The sequence below is a fragment of the Colletotrichum aenigma genome (assembly GCF_013390185.1).
Source record: "Colletotrichum aenigma strain Cg56 chromosome Unknown KSG_Cg56_contig02, whole genome shotgun sequence".
Taxonomy (NCBI): domain Eukaryota; kingdom Fungi; phylum Ascomycota; class Sordariomycetes; order Glomerellales; family Glomerellaceae; genus Colletotrichum; species Colletotrichum aenigma.
In genome coordinates, this window is record NW_023500908.1 from 466,684 (window position 1) to 488,587 (window position 21,904).

Below are 21,904 nucleotides of genomic sequence, written 5' to 3' on the forward strand. Positions count from 1 at the left end.
TAGTTCTTTCCCGGTGGGCCGCGGTGCTCGACGAAAACGATGTTCCTTGTTTGGTGCACCCCGCTGCTCAATCCTAGGGCGATCGTAGACGAGATCAATGTGGATGGTTTGCTCTCCAAACGCTTCAATGAGGATCTGCCGGCGGATCTCGAGGGGGATGCGCTCGAAGAGTCCAAAGTTGCCGCTTGGTTGACAGGAAGGAGGCGTAATCGGTCGCGACCGAGGGTTTGAGATTGCCGGGATTGCTGGAATCACTGGAAGGTCTGCTTCTGGAGCTGAGGGGGACGAATCTGGCTGTGGCTGCCTGGATGCCGACGAGCCAGGCCTGTGAAGTTTCCGAGCCAATTTAGCCAACATCGTGAGGAAAGAACCGTGCGACGGGTTGAGTTGCAGAACGAGAGCCGAGGAGCCTCGTAGCCGGGTGCTTCGCAGCCATAGGAGCGAACACCTGCATTTAAGTACTTTTGTCTAGCATCCGACTGCTCCTACCTCCAGAAAGCAACATGAGATGCAAGTCGAGCGAGGCAAGTGAGCGTGCATGGGTACGGTTCCTACCCAAGGTACCCCTGATCCTTCCTCATGTCTTAGCTGCATAGAATAGGTATATGCATTTAAGGCGGGTAGGCAGTCCATCAGGGAAGTGCCGGACAACACGCGCTTGCTCCAGCGGGACGCGTTAATGAGCCCAGCGCGTTTCACTCCGTGCTCCGTGGCACATTTTACCCTTCAAGTGCCTCTCTTCTGCCATCTTCATCCCATACAAGCACGAGACTACCTCAAGCCAAAAACTCCAACAACAGCTCTTTTCGTGGATAGTAATACTCCGCATATCTGGTAATCAACGGTGAGATTCTGCTTTCTTCCATGATCCTTTTTGATAATGACAAATAACTGACCCGAGAGATAGGCATACCGTGCTAGCGGCCCAGCAAACACTGTCGTCCGGATCTGTCCAAGCTGCCGCGTCAAGTGGACATCTCGTACTGTGCCAGTGGCCGAGGCCCCAGAAGACTGCCTGCAAGGTCGTCTAATCTCATCGTCGACTGTGCATCTTCGTCCTGCACACTGTCCGAGAATTTAACCTCATCGCCCCTTTGACCGAGCATTCAGTCAACCACGTAAGCCATCAAGCTCCGGTTCAAACAAGGGTTTCCGGCCTAGCAAAACAGCTTTTCCATCAGCTGAACCTAAACACATCACCAAACACTCTGCAGTAGTAATGGCGCCCGCACGCCAACCGCCCCAGCCGTTCGCGAAGGACGAAAAGGTCCTCTGCTTCCACGGCGAGATGCTGTATGAGGCAAAAATTCTCGACATCCAGACCGCTGAATCTGGCGAAGGCTTTCAGTACCGCATCCATTACAAGGGATGGAAGAACACTTGGGACGACTGGGTTTCTATCGACCGCATTCGTAAATTCACTGAGGAGAATAAGGAGCTGGCCAGCCAGTTGCACGCCCAGATGAAGGATCTCCGCCAGAAGAGCAGTGCCAAGGCCCCAAAGAAGGGAGCTCGCGCCAACGGAACCGATTCAGCCCGCGGTAGTGAGGAGCGGACTGCGGGAGTTGCTGCCAGCGGTCGTGGCCCTCGACGGGCGAGAGATTTTGATCTGGAACAGGTGAGTTTGAAACGTCCTTTCCTTCTGTATTGTTTCTTTGTCTGCGTCCTTCGGGCCTCGATTTCTCCCGCCTGGGCCATTTCTGGGTGTCTGCAAGGTCTGGGCACGTCATGATGTTTCGTGAAACGACACGATAAAGAGGACACGAATTGGGGGACAACAAGGGGTGAATAGCTTCAGGTCGGGTGGGGCTATCAAGGTCGACATGCAGACCCGGAGGGCATGCAGAACCACTCACCTTGGGCCTTTGTGCGAAGGCCTTGACCTTTCGAGGTGGCTGGGTCGCTTTTCGTCTGAAGGACTGCAAAAGCGGAAGGCGAAAGGGTCTTTACTTCCCTCGACGTTCTTGCCCACGAGCAGTTTTCCTTCGACAAAATTCTTTTCGCCAACCACTTTTACAACCAAATCCTTTCTCCAATACCTTGGTCGCTGGTCTCGACAAATTTTCAGCGCCAAAACATACAACCCGCTAGCTTCGGGTCTTCTTTTCTCAGTAATTCTTTTCTTCAATAATTTCATCCACACCGAAATTCCCATCGCCAACATGAGTGTGTCTTGGGTGTCGGCCGATTGCCAGCGTGGCTGGAGGCACGAACAGCAAAGAAATCTTCATACCCGTGAACCTTCACCAGAGGTTTTCGCTCGATTCTCGACTTACTACCGCACCCCTGTCATGGCCGGCCAACAGCAGGTCGTGGAAGAGAATGAGAACGAAGGAGAAGAGAAGGATTGCGACTATCGTCGGCCCGAATCATCTACAGACGAGGAGGAAGAGGACTACGTGTACAGGCGTCAGCAGTGGCTGGTTGGCGACGGCAGCCCCTCTATTGGCGAGGACGATTGGACCGGATACGCAGAGGACGGCGAAGCCGAGTCGAGCCAGCCCGCCGGCCTCAGAGACAGCGAAAATGACACCTCAAGCCACTTCGAAATCGACCCTCACGACCTTCTCAGAGAACTAGAGGGACGCGACTACAGAGTCGCTGACGAATACTCTGGCTACGACGGTGTCGACGAGAACGTTCTTCGCCGAGCCGCCGTCCAAGACGACTGTTACGACGGAGACTGCGAGGATGACGAGTCTTGGTGGTACGATGATATGAACGATAACGAGGTTCTGGACGACAATGCATACCGCCACGACGACTTTCTCGAGTGTTGGGGAGCTGTTGACTGGCACCAAGAGCCAAGGCAGCGCGAGGACGCGCCCATCTCGCCCCGAACCAGAGCTGGTACTCCTGGCAGCCCTGGCAGCCCTGGCAGCGTTGTCAATGACTGGAATGACCTCAGCGATTCCAGTGACTCCAGCGTTGAGTTCCTCTTTGAATGTCAAGCCTGGGATTCGTCAACAAACAGCAGTGGTAGCAGCATCGACACTCAGCTGTCTTCCTTCTCCGACACTTCAAAGCGTGAGAGGTCGGAATCGCTAGAGGCCCTGCAAGATTCAGTCCAGGTAAACTCGCTGTGTCGCGCAGTCATTCACCGCGAGAGCAACAAGCGAAAGCGGGAGGACAGCGTCGAATTTCTCTTCGAATTTGAACGCAACGTCAGACGGAAACACAGCAATTCGATCTAAATCCTTCACACGCAATTTGCACAACAGATACCACGCGGCTGGTTCCGCACCGGCTTCGACGCTTTGGCAGGAACTACCCAAGAACGCACTTGCCCAAGCCACATCTCACATCTCCGAAGCCTCCAAACCACAACTGGTTCTCCATCTTGGCCTTTCACATCAAAAAGTCTGCCGCCTCGACTAATTGCAACTTGCTCTTTTCAACTTAATTCGCCATCCCTCTTAATAACTTCTCAATCACACACATCATGGCGACTAGCACCACGGGGAAAAGACGCATCCGCAAACCTCGACCAGCGGATGCCATAAGGCGGCGAGCGCGCGATTCCAAAAACACTGGCTGGAAGGAACCACGCCTGGCTGCGGACTACTTGTGCCAGCCGGCTCCTCGCACCAAGACATATGTCACCAAAGATGGAAGGACCAACTTCGACGGTCGCTATTCTCTCAAGCCCAAGCCCCGCAAGAGGGAACAGCCTGTCCGTCAGAAGCGAGGTGCCAACTCACCGCCGGAAAAGCCAAAGGAAGAAGTCAACTCAGAGCATTATGACCTTGCAACCCCACGGCTACCAGAAACCGTATGTTGGACGACAGGCAACTGGGAGAAATCGTACGGCCAGGAGCCCAGTGGCTACGGCATTTTGTTTTGCTTTTCCCATGCTGCCATTGCCAGATTACACCTGGTGAAAATACTAATAGGTCTACAGGAGGATAGTTTTCATGCTCGTCCATCCATCAAGTTGCCCATTCCTGATCACATCAAGGCGATGCTTGTGGACGACTGGGAGAACATCACCAAGAACAATCAGTTGGTTCCTCTTCCCCATCCTCATCCTGTCGATGAGATCCTGAACGACTACTTGGCTTTCGAGAAGCCCAACAGAGAGGACGGCTCAGCCAACATGGACATCCTCGAGGAAGTCCTCGCTGGTCTCCGCGAGTACTTTGAGAAGTCACTCAGCCGCATTCTTCTGTACCGGTAAGTCCTGCTGATAAGTGACAATTGACACACCAAGCTAATATCACCCAAGCTTTGAGCGCCCCCAATACCACGAGATCCGCAAGGTATGGGAGAAGGCCGGTGAGAATGACAAGAACAAGTCTGTGTGCGACACCTATGGTTCCGAGCACTTGTGCCGCCTGATGGGTAAGTTCACCAAATTCCCCACCGAGTACCAGCACTAACAAGAAGCAGTTTCCTTACCTGAGCTGGTTGCCCAGACAAACATGGATTCTCAGTCCGTTGGCCGTCTTCGCGAGGAGCTCTCCAAGTTCACTGTCTGGCTTGGCAAGCACGCGAAGAACTACTTCGTCAGCGAGTACGAGACGCCCTCCCAGGAGTACATCGATAAGGCACGGGGTTTCTAGAGAAAGGATGTACCTGCCATCGATCTGCTCAACGGGCGTAAGCCTCACTGATAGCATTCGATTTGCCAACTTGTTACACGCCCTTCATATCATTTTGGGCCCTGCTCTCAATCTTCGAGGGGAAGTGTTTTTTTGAGAGTAGAAGAAGGGACATCATGAGAGGAGACTGCTAGTCTCAGGTTCGCTCAACCGATATAGAGGCTGAGAAAATACGTAATTACTTTCCGCGGAGCTTTGTTTGCTCAGGGAACCTCTGCGATGGGAGAGGGAAATCGGCCATGGTTCTTAGCATTAGTCTTTTCAGTCACTTTTTTGGTGATTCCCCGCAAACGGTCAACCAGTCAGGTAGCCTTGGTCATTAATAGCAACCCCAGGCTCAATAGAACAGACGAATCAGAGAATCATGGAATTGAGTGAACTTTTACTTCTTGTGTTAAAGACTGCGCCGATTCTCAAGTCGCAGGTGTTGTACATGCCGCCATGTTTTGTACAGATCGTGATGCTAGTACACGACTGGACTTTCCAAAGTCCCATAACCAGAGCAACGATATCTGGCCACCCTCCTCCCCCGCAGTATCCTCTACGATGTTTCTCGCATGTCGGTTTTGATCCCCATCCCATCACTCCTCTCTCTCCCCTCCGTTGGCGCCCATTCGTCCAATATCTCACCGCGCAACAGCCTTCTCGACGTAGAACCCGGGATCCGGCCTCCTCGCCTCCTTCATCTCGAACTTGCTCAGCGGGCGGTCGACCTCGTCGACCTTGACCAGCTCCTTGACCTTCATGATCATACCGGCGAACTCGGGCTTGACCGGGTGGAAGACGGTCTGCGAGCGGCGGTGGAGGCCGAGGGCCTCGAGGACGCCGCGGGTGTTCTTGGGCAGGCCGATGGCCGAGCGGTGCAGGGTGATGCGGAAGAAGGACATTGCGATCGCGCGACTTTGGTAGCTGTGTGTCGTGGGTAGGTAGATGGGTGGACGATTTGCGCCTCGGTCGCTGGCGTCGTTGGTCGTGGGGTGGTGGTGTTTCTGTGACGGGGAGAGTTAGGTCGGCCAGGTCATCGAATTTGGTAGAAAAGAGAGCATACAATTGACTATCTGCCGTGGCAGTTCCGTTCGTCCCGTCGTAACTGTCGTGAGGCTTAAGCACCCTGTCGCTGATTCTGGTCTGGAGGGATCCAAAAATCATTGAAGCTCCCGTTGGGGTTTTGGTGGTCCGTGCATCCATCGGACGGAGTTTGCCGGATAGTGGGCCCGGCTCTTTGCTCCCTCGGGGTGGGTGAACGCGTTCAAATCGGGTCACATACGAATGCGCGCATGCACGCAGGACGAGACTCAATTTTTTTTCATCATGACTGTTAAAATATTTTCGCAAGAATTCACGGTCCTCACTTGTATTTACAACAACTCGTCATATCTTGTAATTACTTAACATCTGACGCAAATTTCAATCGCAAGCAAATTGCAATGTCCATGTAGAGTTATCATCTGGTCATTTTCTTTCTTTAGGTATTTACAAAAGCATAGTAAGCGGAAGATGCATGTCTTCGTCCTCCACGGGCACTGCAGGAATGAGTTATATGGCTTTAAACGTCAAGTCCATATTCCAAAGATTCAAAGCTCATAACGTGAGCAAGCAAAAAGGGCTCGGCGTCAATTCTTAAGCCTCGGAAAGGCCAATAACGCTGCTTACTTTCCTCTATGCCAACAGAACTACGATGGCTGACGCTATTTCCCGTCCCTTCGTATAAGCTAGCCTCTGGATTAAATATATACGAACCTTAAGCATGCTCCGCAGGGCTACCAACACTAGAAATGCCTTTCAAGAGGCCCAGTATTAGAACTGACCGAGAAACATTGGATTGCGCATGCGACACCCACAGTGAGCCTGTTTGTAGCCGCGTTCTGATCCAACAGGCCCCGCCGGAGCCGACTCCGACCGGACACCCAATGCGTGTCAAATCCATTCACCAGAACGAGACCACTGGATGACGAAAACGGGCAAAACCATTAATGCAGTCCTTTAAGGACTACCAGCACTACACGTATATAGCTTGTCGTACAAGACGCCATTTAGCACACCATCATCCCTCGCATGACGTTAAAATCATTTACTCCATTTCTATAGCCACATCCCGTGGCGACCCATGATCCTCCCCCGCTAACCTTAAATCCCTTACATCTGAACCTCCACTCTGCCCTCGGTGCCTGGCGGGCCGGAGCCAAGCTGAGGGAGGATGTAGGTAATGTCATCCCACGGGTGACGGTACAGACCAGTGCGCAGTCTCTTCTGGTCGAGGTAGTGGGCAATAAGACCGATGGAACGGCCGAGGACGAACAGACCGTTGAGGACACCCATCTTGAGGTAGTCCTCGGCCTCTTCGGAGGAGAAGGCACCGCAGTTGCGCATGAGGTCGACGAAGCAGACAGCGATGCAGCCGTCGACGTTGAGAATGAGGTTGTCCTTCTTGGAGGTGGTGACGGTCTCGACAGCCAGGGCGTAGTCGAGGAGCTTGTGGCTGGGGAACTTGGCCAGGACGTACTCCTTGACAAGCTCGACACGGAGATCGGGGTTGTTACGGGACTTGACACGGTGACCGATACCGGGGATGAGCTTGTTCGCCTTGCGCATGTTGTCGACGAACTCACGGGGGCTCAGGCCCTTGTCGAAAGCCTTGGTGAACTCCTCAGCGGCACCGTCAAGGGCACCACCGAAACGAGAACCAATGGTCAACAGACCAGCGACGAGCGAGGAGATGAGATCCTTGCCGGCACGGGTGGTGATGATGGTGTTCATGGCACCGGACACGGCAGGACCGTGGTCGGCGGTGAGCATGAGAACCATCTCGAGGAACTTGGAGGCGTAGGGAGGAAGGCGGCGACGGAACCACAGGAGAGACATGACACCACCAATGCCGATCTCCTCCTTGAAGACGTCCGAGATGGGCATGCCAGCGTACAGGAGCTCCTGGCCACGGTCGTCGGAGATGGTGGAGATGAAGGCAGCGGGCTTACGGATGAGACCAAGCTCCTGGGCCCAGGAGTAGTCAATGGGGATCTTGGGAACGACGGGCTCAGGCTGGGGCTTGATGGTGCCGTTCTTGACGAGGGTGTCGTAGACACCCTTGAGGGTCTGGGGCATGTCCTCGAAGGTATCGGGGACGAAGAAGCCAGCCTCCTTCATCTTCTCGTTCTTGGTCTTGGCCGTCTCCAGGGTGGAGTTGGCGAAGGCACCGGCGTGACCGAACTGAACCTCAGTCTTGAACATGCTGGCGCAAGTACCAATGGCCCAGGCAACAATGGGCTTGGTGATGATACCGTCCTCGACGGCCTTGATGACCTTGTACTCCTCAACACCACCAACCTCACCGAGCAGGACGAGGATCTTGCAGTCGGGGTCGGCCTGGTATCTGAGCAAGTGGTCGATGAAGGTGGTTCCGGGGTACCTGTCACCACCGATGGCAACACCCTCGTAGACACCGTCGGTGTTGTTGGCGATAATGTTGTTCAGCTCGTTGGACATACCACCAGACTTGGAGACGTAACCAACGGAACCCTTGCGGTAGAGCTTGGAGGCAACGATGTTGTCCATCATACCACCGGTGTTACCGATCTTGAAGCAACCGGGCTTGATGCCACCGACGGTGGCGGGGCCAATAATGGTGACACCCTTCTGCTGGGCCTTGTGGGCAATCTCACGGGCACGCTGGGAGATTTGTTAGTCTCGTACGAGCAGTTGGCTGGGACAATGGCAGAAACTTACGCGCTCAGGAACACCCTCAGCAATGATGGCAATGGTCTTGATCTGAGGGTTCTCCATCAGCTCCATGGTGGAGCTGTAGACACTACGGGAGGAAGCGAAGTTGACAACGACGTCAACGTCGGGGTGCTTGGCCATGGCCTTGTTGACCTCCTGGTAGACGGGCAGGAGAGTCTCGCTGGTTCCCCAGTACATCTTGCTGACGAACTGGCCGCCGAAGGTGTAGATGATACCGGCAACGGAGGGGGTCTTGCGCTTGCAGATGAAATCGAAGTCCAGCATGCCCTGGACGGCGCGGGGCTGCAGACCGTAGACGAAGCATCTGGTCTTGTCGTTGAACAGAGCGTGTTCGGGGAGGGGGCTCAAAGGACGGCTGGGAGCGCTGAAGCGTGTGATGTTGTCGTTGGCAGACAGGCCGCTGGCTGCCTTGGCGCCATTGGCACCGTTAGCGGAGGGAGTGGCCGCAGGCATTGTGAGAGTCGAGCTTCGTCGGTGGGGGAAATCTCAACAACAGGAGGGGAAAGGGAAAAAAAGTCTGGCGAGGGGTAACTCGGTCAGCAAGCTTGTCAAAGCAGACAATGGACGCCAGAAGCAACGAAGAAGATGTCTGCCCGCGAGAGGAAGTTGCTCCAAGTGAGGATTTCAAGGTGTAGGTGGAGGAGGAGGAAGTGTGGCAGAAAACAAACGAGTCGGAATTGTGGTGGGGAGTAGGTGAGATTTCAGGAGGGAGTCGGAGGACGACGTTCGCAGAAGCTGGAATCGTTGGATCTGCGAGGCTACTGCTCATCGGCAGCTGGGGACACCACCAGACAAATAGTGGACCTTTGAATTGGCGAAGCCCCAGCTCCTTGGGGGAGACGAGTAGTGCGACCGGGTGCGTATGTCGATCGAAGCGGGTGCGAAGGCGGCGGAGGTGGTGGCAGAAAGGCGGGCGGAAAGGCAGAATGACACGACAGGGGTGGTGTGGTGGGATGGATTCTGGTGATGGTGTTACTGACCTGGCAATGAGCGATGTTGGTGATGGCGGCACAACAGCAAAGTCCAGCTTCTTTCTTTTGTCGAGCTGACGGAGGGTTCGAGAGGTTCGAGGACGTCGGGGGAGGAGAGCTGGCGAGAGGAAGGAGAAGAAGAGGGAAGAAAAGAGAGTCGGAGATGCGAAGGGAGGGGATGAAGACGGCGGTCGAGGGCGTAAGTAGTTGAGTCGACGACAGCAGGGTGTGTGGGATCTTTTTTTTCTTTCTTCTCCAGCGGGAATCGGCAGGGAGGGTACGGTGTGAGGCGTGAGCGCAGGAGGACGGGTACTTCACTGCGACGGACGTATGCGTGGTGTGCGGTTTGTGTGAGGTGATGGTGAGCAGGGATTGTTGACGGCGTCGTTCGGTGGTCGAGATGTATCTTTGGGCGGTATCTCTGGTCAGGGAGACAGGCCCAAGCCAAAAAGCAGGTACTTGAGACCAACGGAGCAGACCAGGCCACGCCGAAAAAAAGGTCCAATCCCAATCGAGTCCCAATGCTTGAGACGCGGGCAAGGTTGTTTCCCCAAACAATGCCCAGCGGCGGCAGGAACAGGCGGGCAGATTGAGTGATGGATGACGGACCTGGCGTGTGAGGTTTGCTGCGCTGTGCTGTCGGGTGTTGCTGGTGCTGATGCTGGCACTGATGCTGAATTTGGCGCAGTGACCACAAAAAAGTCACTGGTGGTGTGTGGAATGGGGGATGATGGGGAGGGGAATGGAGACTTCCGTCATGCGACGGCCGAAAGAGTTGGGGAAGTTCAGGCTGAATGGGGCGTTCTGATTGGCCGTGTTATTGTTGAAGTGTTGAATTCCAGCGGGCAGGGAAGGGAGGGAGCGATGGGACGGGCAGGGAAGCGGCAAGTAAACGACAAACGGTACCGGTTGGACCCTTGGTCCCCGCTTCTTTTTTGGCGGACCCCAGGACGCTGGAACACTTTGCACAGGGTGAGGAGCTACCTTGGACCTGGCCCGACAATTGGAAATGTGAGCTGCCCTGCCTGCACTTGGCAGCCCTGCGAGCAATGCCCGGTGCGCCCTGTGAAGATGGACTTTTCCATGCCACAGCTGCACAGCGCAGCTTCCGGGGCATTTCACAGGGCGGCCACGCATGTACCGATACCTGCCCCGTCCGCGGTGCCGCAGTGGTGTCCGCACCCCGTCTCACGGCGTACCTGCACAAGCCTAGCTTACGCCCATGCCTATCGTAGGTAGCTTATGCCCATGCCTAGCTGAGAGCGACACCTCATAACCCTCACCGGGGACGGCGAGCCTGCAAGAGAAGAATACGGGAAAGAGACAAATCGACCCCAGCCCAGCGCTACTGAGCTCCAAAACTACAGAGCTCCAAAGCTTCTAAACGGAGCAAACCCGCCTGTGTGCCTACATAGGTAGTGTGCATCGACGGACTAAACCCGAACGAACGAACAGACGACCTGCACCCACTAAGGCCAAGGTACCATACCACCAAGGTAGGACTGGCGTGGTCTGAGGGATTGAATGAGACTCGAAAGGAAGGAATAGCAGACTTGCATGCTTGCAAGGCAATAAGCAGGACTGAGAGGCATCGACAAGTCCAAACCGCCCGCCCGCCAGTCACCGCAATGTGGTGTGTCGGTGTTGTAGGTAGCCCTCCTCCCGTGGGTTCCCCGCCCCGACCAGTCCAAGTTGAGACCAACCGGCTGGCGCTTGACCGCAACAATGGCCGGGAGGCGCGTGCCAGTCAGTGCTACCCTGGCTGGTCTGTCTCGAAAAGCGTGCGGCATGGCGGCAGGGCGGCAGATTCAAGGTTTGGTTTGACCGCATCTCTTGTCTGCATCTGCTGCTGCGCGATGCTTCCCCTTCCTTTCGTGACCTTCGTCTCTCGACCAATACCCTCGGACTGGATTGTCAGGGAGGATCGACATTCGACAGCTTCGGGGCCTGCGTCGCCACGACGGTGACCAGGTAGGCCGGTGTCAGGGCCAGCCATCCCATCCAGCCAAGCCGAGTTGATGGGCAGGCAGGCCGATAGTCACTCAATCAATCTGAACACTTGTTCATGCTAGTCTTCGTACTTCTCCTCCAGGCTCCAAGAAAACACACTCGTCTTGTGAGGCGCTCAGCTGTATTAGTGGGGGCGAAGCGGTCACTAGAACAGCCTCCTTCCTGGTCCTTTTGCGGCATGCGATTGGGGGTGGTATCCGTCAGCTAAGGTATTTTGTGTGTGTAAGAGAGTTGCAGAGGGTGCCCGAGTGTGCGTGTAAGTCCTGCATGTACGAATACATGACAAGAGTATTGGGCCACTCGCTGCCGCAGGAAACTAGTCAGGTAGAGAAAACTGGACGCATCTGCCCCTCTGCGCGAGAAAAAAAAAAATTCAAGCATGGGAGAGAAAAAACGAGAAACCTGAAAATGCAGCGGAACAAGGCGGCGATAATCGTAACTGCGAAGCATAACACTGCAAAACCACGGCCGAAGCAGACGCGGACGGAGGCGAGGGCCACTTTCGCACTTGCTTAACAAGGACGAGGGCCCTCTACCTGACACTCGACGCTGACTTTTTTTTTTTTTTTCGAAGCCGCCGATGATCGAACTTTTCGATTCCAGCCCATGTCCACATCTTGCAGACCAGCAGCCCAAACGGGTATGATATCAATTCGCATCCATGTTTGTTCAAACCTCGCATGCCCCGAAACCCGGCGTGCCGCGTCCACCTCCGCCGGTTTTCGGTGCTCCCCATCATGACTCCGACCACCGGGCATTGCGCTCTGCACCCTCACTGAGGAAATGCACCGCACAAATTTCCCATCGGATCGGTCCTACACACAGTCGGCCAGACTTGCGAGGGCTCCATCGTGGCTTGGGCACCTTGCTGGAGGATATTGATTGGAATGCCCAACCATCAAGCATGCCCATGCCATGCCACGCCGTGCCATTCATTGCCAGGCCTTGTAATGCCATGGCATGCCACACCGTCTCTTTTTTTAGGGAGTCTGACTGTGCCACTGGTCGGTCCAAGGTCTCACTCGGAACTTGGATGACTGTGCCGGTGCCACCTCACCGGTCCTCGTCCCCTTGGGAGTTGTTCAGTGATTCCCATCGGATCCCGTTCCAACGCCATGGGCAGCAGACACACTGACTGGGAAAGGGACGGGACTTGACACAGCCGGGCCACCATCGCCGTCCGTTGTGCCACAGCGAGGAGAAACGTCCGAAGTCCAATTGCTTATCGCGCGCAGCGCACGAGTCCAAACGAAACGGCGGTCCTCATCACTGGGATTCCATTGTGTCAACGGCCGGTGCAAGTGCGCGGTGCAAAGACAGGTTTCGGGAATAGGACGACGGAGGGCTTCGGATCTGAGATGAGAGAATCGTCTGGAACCGCAATAGCCATCATCTGCGAGATTGCCGCGCTCCATCTTGTCTCCTCTTCCCGTCCCGTCGCTCGGTTGTGTGTGTCTGTCGTGGAGTGGTGCCCTGCGTGGTGTGTCCAATTGTTGTTGTCCACAGTCCCTAGGTAGACTCGCACTCACCGGGTCCCGTTCCGTTGCGTTGTCGTTGCGAAATTCGGCGGGCTTTTTGGCGTTGCATCCAAGGCCAGTGTGGTCCAACACTTGCTGCAAAAAATACCGCCCTGGTTCCTGGTTCCCAGTCGTCACCTCTTCCAGGCAAGCAGGTCAGCCCACCTCAAATTCTCGCCCTCTCACAGAAGCCAGAAGTGAATCCAGTGAGTGACTTGGAAAGGTGCGAGGTCCACTTAAACCTCTCAACAACCAGTGCCTGTTGTCCCCCAGACAATTTTTTTTCCCCTTGCTGGCTTCCCCCTTCCTTTACTGTTCCATCCTCACGCGAGAACTGAGAGAGACCTTCGGCCAGGTGCAGGAATTGCCAGCTTCAGGTACAGGTACTTGCCCCCCCTTTCCTAGCCCTTCCCGCCGCCTCCTCCTTTTTTTCTTTTTCTTTTTTTGGTGCTGTTTTTCTGTGTGCACCGCCTGTTCCGTTGCTTGCCCAGCTAGCCGCCCAGCTTTGGGCTACCGCTGTTGTTGCTTGGAGCTGTTGCCGTCGTTGCTGCTGCTGCATGCAGTGAAAGTGCAGTCCGTTTCGGTGCTGTTGAAAGCTCACCCGGCCCAAGCTGCTGCTGGTGCTGGTTGGTGCTGGTGCTGCCCCTCGTTGGTGCCGTCACTTTCACCGCCCGCCATTGCTCCCCTCCCAAAAATAAAAATTGCCCTGCCCAAAGTACCTGGGCCCGCCCCAAATTCCCCCTCAAGGTCCGAAAAAGAAGAGCTCCCCTCCTCCCCTCCTTGGCCGGATTCCCACAGTGCCACACTCCGCCAGATACCCCACCCTGTGCGCATGCACGTACCACCTCGCACCTCACCCCAAAACTTTTTGGCGTGGTCCCCTAGCTTCCAAAAGGTGAATCCACCGTCCACCCGATTTCCCACTCACACCCCCGGTCGGTACCTGGCGGCGCTGCGTGCCCCCAATCATGTACCTCATCCTTTCACCCCTCCTCCCACCCCTCCCCTCCCCTTCCCCTCCAACCCGTCGCCGGTCCTCTCCCAGCAACAAATAATCCCTGGGAGCTTCGTCGAGTCCAAATTTTTGTGTGAAAGGCTGACGATCTCTCCCTCCCGCAGCTCCCTCTTACCACTCGCTCCATCCCTCCCCATCCATACTTCTCCTTCAACGTCGCCGCTTCTCTTCTTCCTCTCACCGCCCGCCTCGACTCGCCTCGACCCGTCTTGATCTGCTTCCTGACTCTCACTTGATCTCAGGACTTCTTCACCTTCCTTCCCCCAGACTTTGACATCGTCGTCGTCCGGTGCTCTAGCTCTCGCGCTCTCACGGTATGTTGCTGCGCTGCCCCCTCCTCCCCGATCCCAAATCTCCCAATTGCAGTCCCAGTGCCGCCGGCGTGTCTCCATCCCACCCGGGCTCCAATCAGCCCCTCCAAGCTCAACTCGAGCGCTCGTTGAAGTGTGCCGCTTGCGGTGTCACTCGCCCACCCAGCAAGCAAAAAGGCCGCCTTCCCCCCCAAGCTCCGTTCTGCTCAAAATCCTGCGGCTCCCGGCAGCATACTTCCCGACTCGACCTCTTCACAAATACCACCACGTTCCCGACGCAATTGCTGACGAGTCCGTTTCCAATCCAGGCCAGAATAAAGCAGGGAAAACACCAAAGAAACCTCACTTCATTCTCACCTCACAACCGCCAGAATGTCCGCCAAGTCCATCCTCGAGGCCGACGGCAAGGCCATCCTCAACTACCACCTCACCCGCGCCCCCGTCATCAAGCCCACTCCTCTCCCCAACCCCTCCAAGCACAACCCTCCCCCCAGGTTGTGCTCTCTGCACTTTGCTGAGGATGCCGACGTCGAGGGTGTTCTGAACCAGGCTGAGGTCACCTACCCTTGGCTCCTCCAGTCCGGCGCCAAGTTCGTCGCGAAGCCCGATCAATTGATCAAGCGCCGTGGCAAGAGCGGTCTCCTGGCCCTCAACAAGACCTGGCCCGAGGCCAAGGCCTGGATCGCTGAGCGCGCCGGCAAGGAGCAGAAGGTCGAGCACACCACCGGTGTTCTGCGCCAGTTCCTCGTCGAGCCCTTCGTTCCTCACCCCCAAGACACCGAGTACTACATCAACATCATGTCCGTCAGAGATGTAAGTTTGCCGTGATTTCCTGAGCTGTTTTGTTGGTTGGTGGCCAGTTGTGGTGGATGTTCGGCGGGTCGTCGTTTCTCCAACGTGGTAGGCGGGGCCCAGGGGGGGCAGTCCATCGGTGAGCTGTGAATAGCATCACGCACACACCCACAACTCAGCAAAGTCGACTTGTCGATTGCTGAAAGTGAGAGGCGAAAGGAGGAAACTTGGTTTGGCAACGTTGGAAGGAATTTGCATGCTTTATGGCAATTCCTGCCCATGGGTCAAATAAGTGGATTCTGGCCGCTGGACTGCCTTTTCCGGTAATTTCCCACCCGAACCGGACGAACGGATGCCACGAGAAAGGGCCTGTGACCCGTCCACCTCCGTCCACCCATGCCCGTTGCAGAAGACCCGTATGCACGCGGCGGGCACAACGCCGCATTGCTTCAACACCATGATAGACGATGCTAATTAGTCATGATGTGATAGGGCGACTGGATTCTCTTCACCCACGAGGGTGGTGTTGATGTCGGTGATGTTGACGCCAAGGCTGAGAAGCTCTTGATCCCCGTTGACCTCTCACAATACCCTTCCAACGAGGAGATCGCCTCTACCCTGTTGAAGAAGGTTCCCCAGGGTGTCCACAACGTCCTGATCGACTTCATCAGCCGCCTGTACGCCGTCTACGTTGACTGCCAGTTCACCTACCTTGAGATCAACCCCCTCGTTGTCATCCCTAACGAGGATGCCACCTCCGCCTCCGTGCACTTCCTGGATCTTGCTGCCAAGCTCGACCAGACCGCCGACTTCGAGTGCGGTGTCAAGTGGGCCATTGCCCGCTCTCCCGCCGCTCTTGGCCTCACCAACGTTGCCTCTACCAACGGCGAGAAGGTCAACATCGACGCCGGCCCGCCGATGGAGTTCCCTGCTCCCTTCGGTCGTGAGCTGACCAAGGAGGAGGCTTACATTGCCGACCTTGACGCCAAGACCGGTGCCTCCCTCAAGCTCACTGTCCTGAACGGCAACGGCCGCATCTGGACTCTCGTCGCTGGTGGTGGTGCTTCCGTCGTCTACGCCGACGCCATCGCTTCTGCCGGCTTCGCCGACGAGCTCGCCAACTACGGTGAGTACTCTGGTGCTCCCACCGAGTCTCAGACCTACCACTACGCCCGCACCGTCCTCGACCTCATGCTCCGCGCACCTGTGTCGGACAAGGGCAAGGTTCTCTTCATCGGTGGTGGTATTGCCAACTTCACCAACGTCGCCAGCACATTCAAGGGTGTCATCAGGGCGCTCCGCGACTACTCCAAGCAGCTCAACGAGCACAACGTCCAGATCTGGGTCCGTCGTGCCGGCCCCAACTACCAGGAGGGTCTTAAGAACATGAAGGCCGCGACACAGGAGCTCGGCCTGAACGCCAAGATCTTCGGCCCCGAGATGCACGTCTCCGGTATCGTCCCTCTGGCTCTCGTCCCCGGCAAGTGGGAGGCGGCCGGAATCCAGGAGTTCCAGGGTTAAAGGAGTGATGAAGATATAAACGTGTGTTTGGCGGGCGGAAGAAAGAAGTTACCCAAAGGGTTAGATGAAAGGAAGGTTTGCCTGGTGCTCGAGATGGCATCTTGCCTACTTTCTTGTACGCTTGCAAGTTTACGGTGTTTATGACGGCTGGTGCACAATACCTTTTGACGGGGAAGTCGAAGGTCGGGTCCTTGTATCGTATGTATGGAGGGCATGGTCGACGATCAGATGAGCAAATAATTAGACGCTCTATAATGTGATGTTGACTTCGGTTACCAAACAATGATTGAATGCGATTGATGTCATTTAATTCTTGATATGAGGCCGTTCTTGAGGTGCATATCATCCAGCTTCGTCTCTCGAGGTGGTGCTCGAGCGTTGGTTCAAGTTGACTCGTCCAAAACCATCGTCAGTGAGCACGTCTTACTTTGCATATAGCCGAGAAATATTCCAGCTCTCAACTGCAAATATTGATAATGTTTCTCATGTAACGCTCGCACCGTACCCTTCACACGCCCAAATATTCGCTGCCCGCCCTGCTCATGCCCGAAACCCACGCAAGCTGTGCTCAGGAGGTTTGGTAGGTACTCAACCGCCACTACTGGGTTAACAACCTTTGGGGTGTGATTGCTCACCTTGCGGTCTTTTAAGATGGGATAGGACGGGTTCCCTTCCCCCATGATATCGACCTGCTGTTTGCTCGCTCCATGTACTTGCCTTGTGCGGAAGGCTGCACCACTCGAGCTATACCAGCAGCCACTTCTCGACAGCTGGCCTGGGTGTTACGTTATGGATCAGCAACAATACCTGGTAACTTGGACTTTATTCAAAACCTTACTGTTGACCTTTCTGTCTCTATTGATGCCCCCGTTACCGCCTTCTACGGTCTCTGTGTCTCTGTCCGGGTAATGTTATGGTTTTGTACACTGTCACTTCATCTATAATTATATCGCGACCAGACCAACAGGATACGAGCTAGTTGTATCCCGTGGTTTTCAATAGTGCCTTACGTTTGCTCGTCATGATACGTGATTATCAGCATACGATCAGGGTTATCTTTGATAAAGTAAGACAACAAAAAAGACCGTGAAATAGTAAGAGCTTGACTATTATCGCTTGTCTAGTTTGGTATACAGATCCTACGCGAAGCTATCCAAAAACATGCGTCTTTACGCCCATATACGGTCACATGCTTCCTGTGCACGTATCAGTTAGCAAGAAAGCCTTGGAAGGCACGTTATGTATGTCGCCAAACATGTCAAAATAGTATGGAGATACATTCAGAGACGAGTGACTGGCCTTTCTTTGGACTTGCAGAGCGGCATAGCCATCGCACATCCGAGCTAGCTTCTTCGCGGCTTTTTTTGATGTCCAGGTGCCATTAAACCGGACGGGCCGTTCTCGTCACTGCCGGTATGCCGTGGTCGTCATAGACGGCGGCTCATGAATGCCGTGTCCTGGAAACGCAAGCCAATGAGGACCGGGACCCAGCACTGCCGACGAATAATCACAATGGGTGTTGCAGTGAGTGAGTCCCATGCAGGTCGTGCTGGAATATATGCCTCGAAAACAGTCCTTGCTACTTCTGACAGCATGAGGAAGTCTTCGTCTTCTGATCTCGTGAGAAGACTCTCGTCACAGAAGAACCTGTAACTCCATGTCGGGCATTCTTGGGGCAAGATAACTTAGCCCCCAGGTGAGCTCAACTTACGAGCCTCTGTCTTACAATTACAAGCAGGCACAATTGTAGGAAGCGTTGCAACGTAGTCAGGAAAAGCCACAGCTTATTTACCATCGCGTCTGCCGAGGCCGTCTTCTACGTGTCCGCGGAGCACGAAAATTGTCACATCACAAACCGAGATAGATAAGATATCTCGATAACTCTGTTGACTCCCACCTTTTAAGCCAGCCACATCCATTTTGTGGAGGTTTACGCCACACCATGAAAAATCCTGTTTATGCTTCGATAAATGTCGACTAAGCATCGTGACGCTGTTTCCCGAAAACTCTGCGATCAAGTCTAGCCAAAGTGTGCTCCGTCAACTTGATCGACGTTTGCTGGCCGAGTCATTTCTGGGCAAATATGGGTGATGAGCAGCCAAGCCCCGAATTGAGGCAAAGCATGTGGTTCTTACAACTTGATCAGCGGTCTGCCGGAGTGGTCCTTCTTGGGCCCATACTGCGGCAGAATACGAGTTGCGGGATTTTGCATTGGTCCGCAGCCTGATTGAGTTGGCTTCTAGTCGGCAGTTGCTGCTGATCTCCTCCTTACGATTGCTCGTGAAAGGCTTGGTTCAGAGGCAAGGAGGCAGATTCTGCTGTGCGCTGGCGTTTCTTCGACATCTGAAAGCATTTTCATCGGGATCTTCACGAAGTGAAAAGGCTGTGCTTGGATTACGGCAAAGAGGCACTTGGTCTACGAACCGAGCGGTGCCTGGACATACCAAAATAATCGAACGTCTCCAAAGGGTCATGGTTTTGCGAGTATAACGCGATTGACACTTCTCTCTTACGTCAATCAGCGGCTCTCAGCCCGCGGAGGTCATATTCGTAGCATCCTCTTGTCGAAGCCCGCTTACCATGGACAAAGGTGATACGTCTGGCGATGATACGTGCTTCACAGAACTTGATCGGGTATTCACGATTCCCTCGCCATGGGGTCTTCCTAGCTCGTGATAGACATGTGCCCCGTCTAGGGACTCTATCCGATCAGCAGAAACCATGGCTTTGATGCAGGGGAGAGGGTCGCATCTTGGCGAGAAGCTGGCGATATGGCCAAGCGGACCAGTTGTTTGCTGTAGCCCCCTAAATTTGCATTTGAGCTTGGCGCAATGACCAGTCTTGCGGAAAGGTGCTTGGCGGTGCTACGCCGAAGAAAGCCCCTTTTCACGAGCCGATTGACGGAAACTGAGTTGCCGTGACGGCGTTGCAGACCCGATCATCCAAAGAACCAGTTCGTGTCAAGAGGTTCTGGTGCACCGAGCGTGAGAAAAGCAGAACTCGGGATGCGGCAAGAAAAGGTGGCTTAGAAGACTTAATATCTCTAATCTACCGTAGCTAGGCTGAGAAGGATCGCCACCGAGCCACGCACCGCCCCGGGAACTGTTTGTGTTTATTGAAACGTCCGGGACGGTTCAAGTCGGACGGTGGACGGGTGCGACGGTGGCACGGAGGAGAGCCGTCGGAGCCGATGACGTCTCGGATGCAGGCTGCCGGCCGGGGGTGGCAGTGTCGCGGTGATCATGAAAAATGGATCCCGCCTATCTCACTGTCTCGTGTAATTCGTATGGGGGCGAAAAGTGGAATACGAAGCCCATCGCAATTATCTGCACCCGACCTGAGGTCATTCGGGCAGAAAGACCTCAGAAGAGGGGGAAGAAAGAGGACCCTGGGCGAATACGATAACTTCCAATATGGTGCGCCCATAGGAACGAGCCGGCGACGACGGTTCAGAGCTGGCGCGATGGGGGCATCGTTAGGCTTTGCGGGGACTGGGTAGGAGAATTTCGTTTTACGGTTCCTCGGCACGCGAAGTCTTCCGCGTTTTCCAGACCATCGGTGGCACAAGGCTTGCGCTAGTACCTGACAGCACGGTGAGCTGAGAAGGGGTTGAAGACCATCGGCGGCGTTTGACTTGCGCCCTGGATTTGTGTTCTCTTTGCGGCTCGGTCCAGCAACCGGCGTGGCTTACTCGAGCTTGTGAAGTCGACCATGCCGCTTTCTGGGCATCATCGACTTCGGAGGCTTAATCATCTCCACTTAAATCAGCCCGAAAGTCAGTTAGGCCAGTTGAGGGTGGTTCACGTGGTTCAGAGTGCAAGAACAAAGGGCTGGACTCAGCAACGAGCCCAGCAACAATCTCTTGGCTCAAAGTCCAAACCATCTTGGAAGAGAGTTGCGAAGACAGCGGGTTGCCCGAGGGGCATGGCCCAGGACGAGTTGACAAAGAGGGTCTTCGCAGGCGAACCCTGGCAATAGTGAGGGACATGACACCATTTCGAGGTGAGATTATCGGATTTTTTTGTGCGCTGCGGTCCGCATGGGCAGCGTTGGTGGGCTGGAGACTTTGCGACTGCGGTTGTGTCGTTCGTCTGTGCCGTCAATCACTCCGACTTGTCCCCTCGCACCCCGGGTCTCGCTAGCCTGGCGCATTGTCCTGTAAAGCTTGTCTATAGTGTCTCAAGGTGTTTCGCAACGAGAAAGGGGGTATTCTTCTGTTGGCTGTGACGTCTTGCTGCGATCAGAGAGATTATTCCACGGCTTGGACTCTGAGGGGGGGAATAGAAATCAGTTTTCAAGAACCGACAAACAAAACAAAACCAACCAACGGACAGACCTTGAAAAGAGCATGTCGTCCGTTCAGAGGATTAAGGCACAAGGCTAGGGGAAACGGGCCTGCATGCTAGACCTGCAGATAAACGAGGGGCCACAATGGAGAACGGCGGCGAGAGAGATTAGTCGGACCGGGGTGAGGTAATTAGACATGTAGCCAAGCTTTGAAGGACCTGCAGGACGACTAGTCAGCACCCATCACCCTCAGGTCAGAGAGATGTGAGAGGCCAGCGCGGGGCAGGCCGTTGCCCGAGCCATCCCATGCTGTCAGGCAAAAGTCCCCTTTCCCGTTTCTCTCTGCCTGCGACGGTGCGCGAAAAGAAGCAACAGCGAAGCGAGAAGCGAAAGTAGCGGGATAATGCAGTGAGAAAGCCAAGAGGCCCCTCCGGTCTGCTACGGGCCCCAAGCCTCAACCCTGTAGGCCGGTGTCCCCTCAAACCCTCAAAGGGCCTTGCGTCAGAAATCGAGATCCCGGGAGGCTGTGTCTGTGTCTGTGTCGTTCGCGAAGGAGGTCTCTGTTTGCGAAGGAGGGGCAGCGCTGGAGTTGAGGGAAACGGAGCGGCATCCGGCAAGAAAGGTAAAGAGACTTCGAGGCAGTGGTGACGCGCTACGGGAGCGACGGCGAGACTGGCTACGGATAGATCCAAGGCCAGGAAGGGTCGGCAGCAGGGGAGGGACCGGACGTGAGGTGGTGCTGTGGTAGAGGGGGTTTGGAAGAAAGTAGCTGCGAGCTGGAAACCAATTCAACTTTCTCTTGGCACCGTGGGCTGTCCAAAGGGGCGGCGGTGCAGCGGCGGCCAATAGCTGGCTTTCAAGAGTTGAGACGACTGGGCTGATGAGGGCGGCAAGTGCCCGGTGCGGTGAGGGAAGGAAAGAAAAGTCGCCGCCGCACAGGGCCCGACGTCGAGAAGGTTGATTCGCCGTGGTAGTCGGATGTATCCAATCTGTTAGGGAAGGCACAAACCACGGACTGGAGATGATGTGTGTGACGCTAAGCCGAGATGAGACAAATCCAGTGAGCATCGTATCCAGCAGGCGGGAGCCCAGGAGGAGGGGAGGAGCCATGCACTTGCCTTTTCCATTTTTAATTTACATG

General features: G+C 55.1%; 7 protein-coding genes across 7 annotated transcripts; 4 read left to right on the forward strand and 3 right to left on the reverse strand.

The window, feature by feature from the left end:
- Positions 1–503: 503 nt before the first annotated feature.
- Positions 504–1,031, forward strand: CGCA056_v002160 (uncharacterized protein; the record flags this gene model as incomplete). The annotated part of the gene is made up of 3 exons (XM_037317419.1): positions 504–542; positions 690–844; positions 908–1,031. The coding sequence occupies 3 exons, from the start codon at positions 504–506 to the stop codon at positions 1,029–1,031; spliced, it is 318 nt and encodes a 105-aa protein (XP_037183326.1).
- A 188-nt stretch (positions 1,032–1,219) lies between these two features.
- eaf3-1 (Chromatin modification-related protein eaf3) lies at positions 1,220–3,194 on the forward strand (the record flags this gene model as incomplete). Its single annotated transcript, XM_037317420.1, has 2 exons — positions 1,220–1,618; positions 2,217–3,194. The coding sequence occupies 2 exons, from the start codon at positions 1,220–1,222 to the stop codon at positions 3,192–3,194; spliced, it is 1,377 nt and encodes a 458-aa protein (XP_037183327.1).
- A 248-nt stretch (positions 3,195–3,442) lies between these two features.
- Positions 3,443–4,562, forward strand: eaf3-0 (Chromatin modification-related protein eaf3; the record flags this gene model as incomplete). The annotated part of the gene is made up of 4 exons (XM_037317421.1): positions 3,443–3,772; positions 3,902–4,173; positions 4,226–4,341; positions 4,390–4,562. The coding sequence occupies 4 exons, from the start codon at positions 3,443–3,445 to the stop codon at positions 4,560–4,562; spliced, it is 891 nt and encodes a 296-aa protein (XP_037183324.1).
- Positions 4,563–5,182: 620 nt separating this feature from the next.
- CGCA056_v002163 (54S ribosomal protein L33) lies at positions 5,183–5,488 on the reverse strand (the record flags this gene model as incomplete). Its single annotated transcript, XM_037317422.1, has 2 exons — positions 5,183–5,185; positions 5,240–5,488. The coding sequence occupies 2 exons, from the start codon at positions 5,486–5,488 to the stop codon at positions 5,183–5,185; spliced, it is 252 nt and encodes an 83-aa protein (XP_037183325.1).
- Positions 5,489–6,737: 1,249 nt separating this feature from the next.
- CGCA056_v002164 (putative ATP-citrate synthase subunit 1) lies at positions 6,738–8,792 on the reverse strand (the record flags this gene model as incomplete). The annotated part of the gene is made up of 2 exons (XM_037317423.1): positions 6,738–8,267; positions 8,325–8,792. 2 exons carry the CDS (start codon positions 8,790–8,792, stop codon positions 6,738–6,740), a joined length of 1,998 nt encoding a protein of 665 aa, XP_037183330.1.
- A 1,335-nt stretch (positions 8,793–10,127) lies between these two features.
- Positions 10,128–10,427, reverse strand: CGCA056_v002165 (uncharacterized protein; the record flags this gene model as incomplete). Its single annotated transcript, XM_037317424.1, has 1 exon — positions 10,128–10,427. The coding sequence occupies one exon, from the start codon at positions 10,425–10,427 to the stop codon at positions 10,128–10,130; it is 300 nt and encodes a 99-aa protein (XP_037183331.1).
- A 4,108-nt stretch (positions 10,428–14,535) lies between these two features.
- On the forward strand, positions 14,536–16,476 carry CGCA056_v002166 (putative ATP-citrate synthase subunit 2; the record flags this gene model as incomplete). The annotated part of the gene is made up of 2 exons (XM_037317425.1): positions 14,536–14,976; positions 15,448–16,476. 2 exons carry the CDS (start codon positions 14,536–14,538, stop codon positions 16,474–16,476), a joined length of 1,470 nt encoding a protein of 489 aa, XP_037183328.1.
- Positions 16,477–21,904: the final 5,428 nt, after the last annotated feature.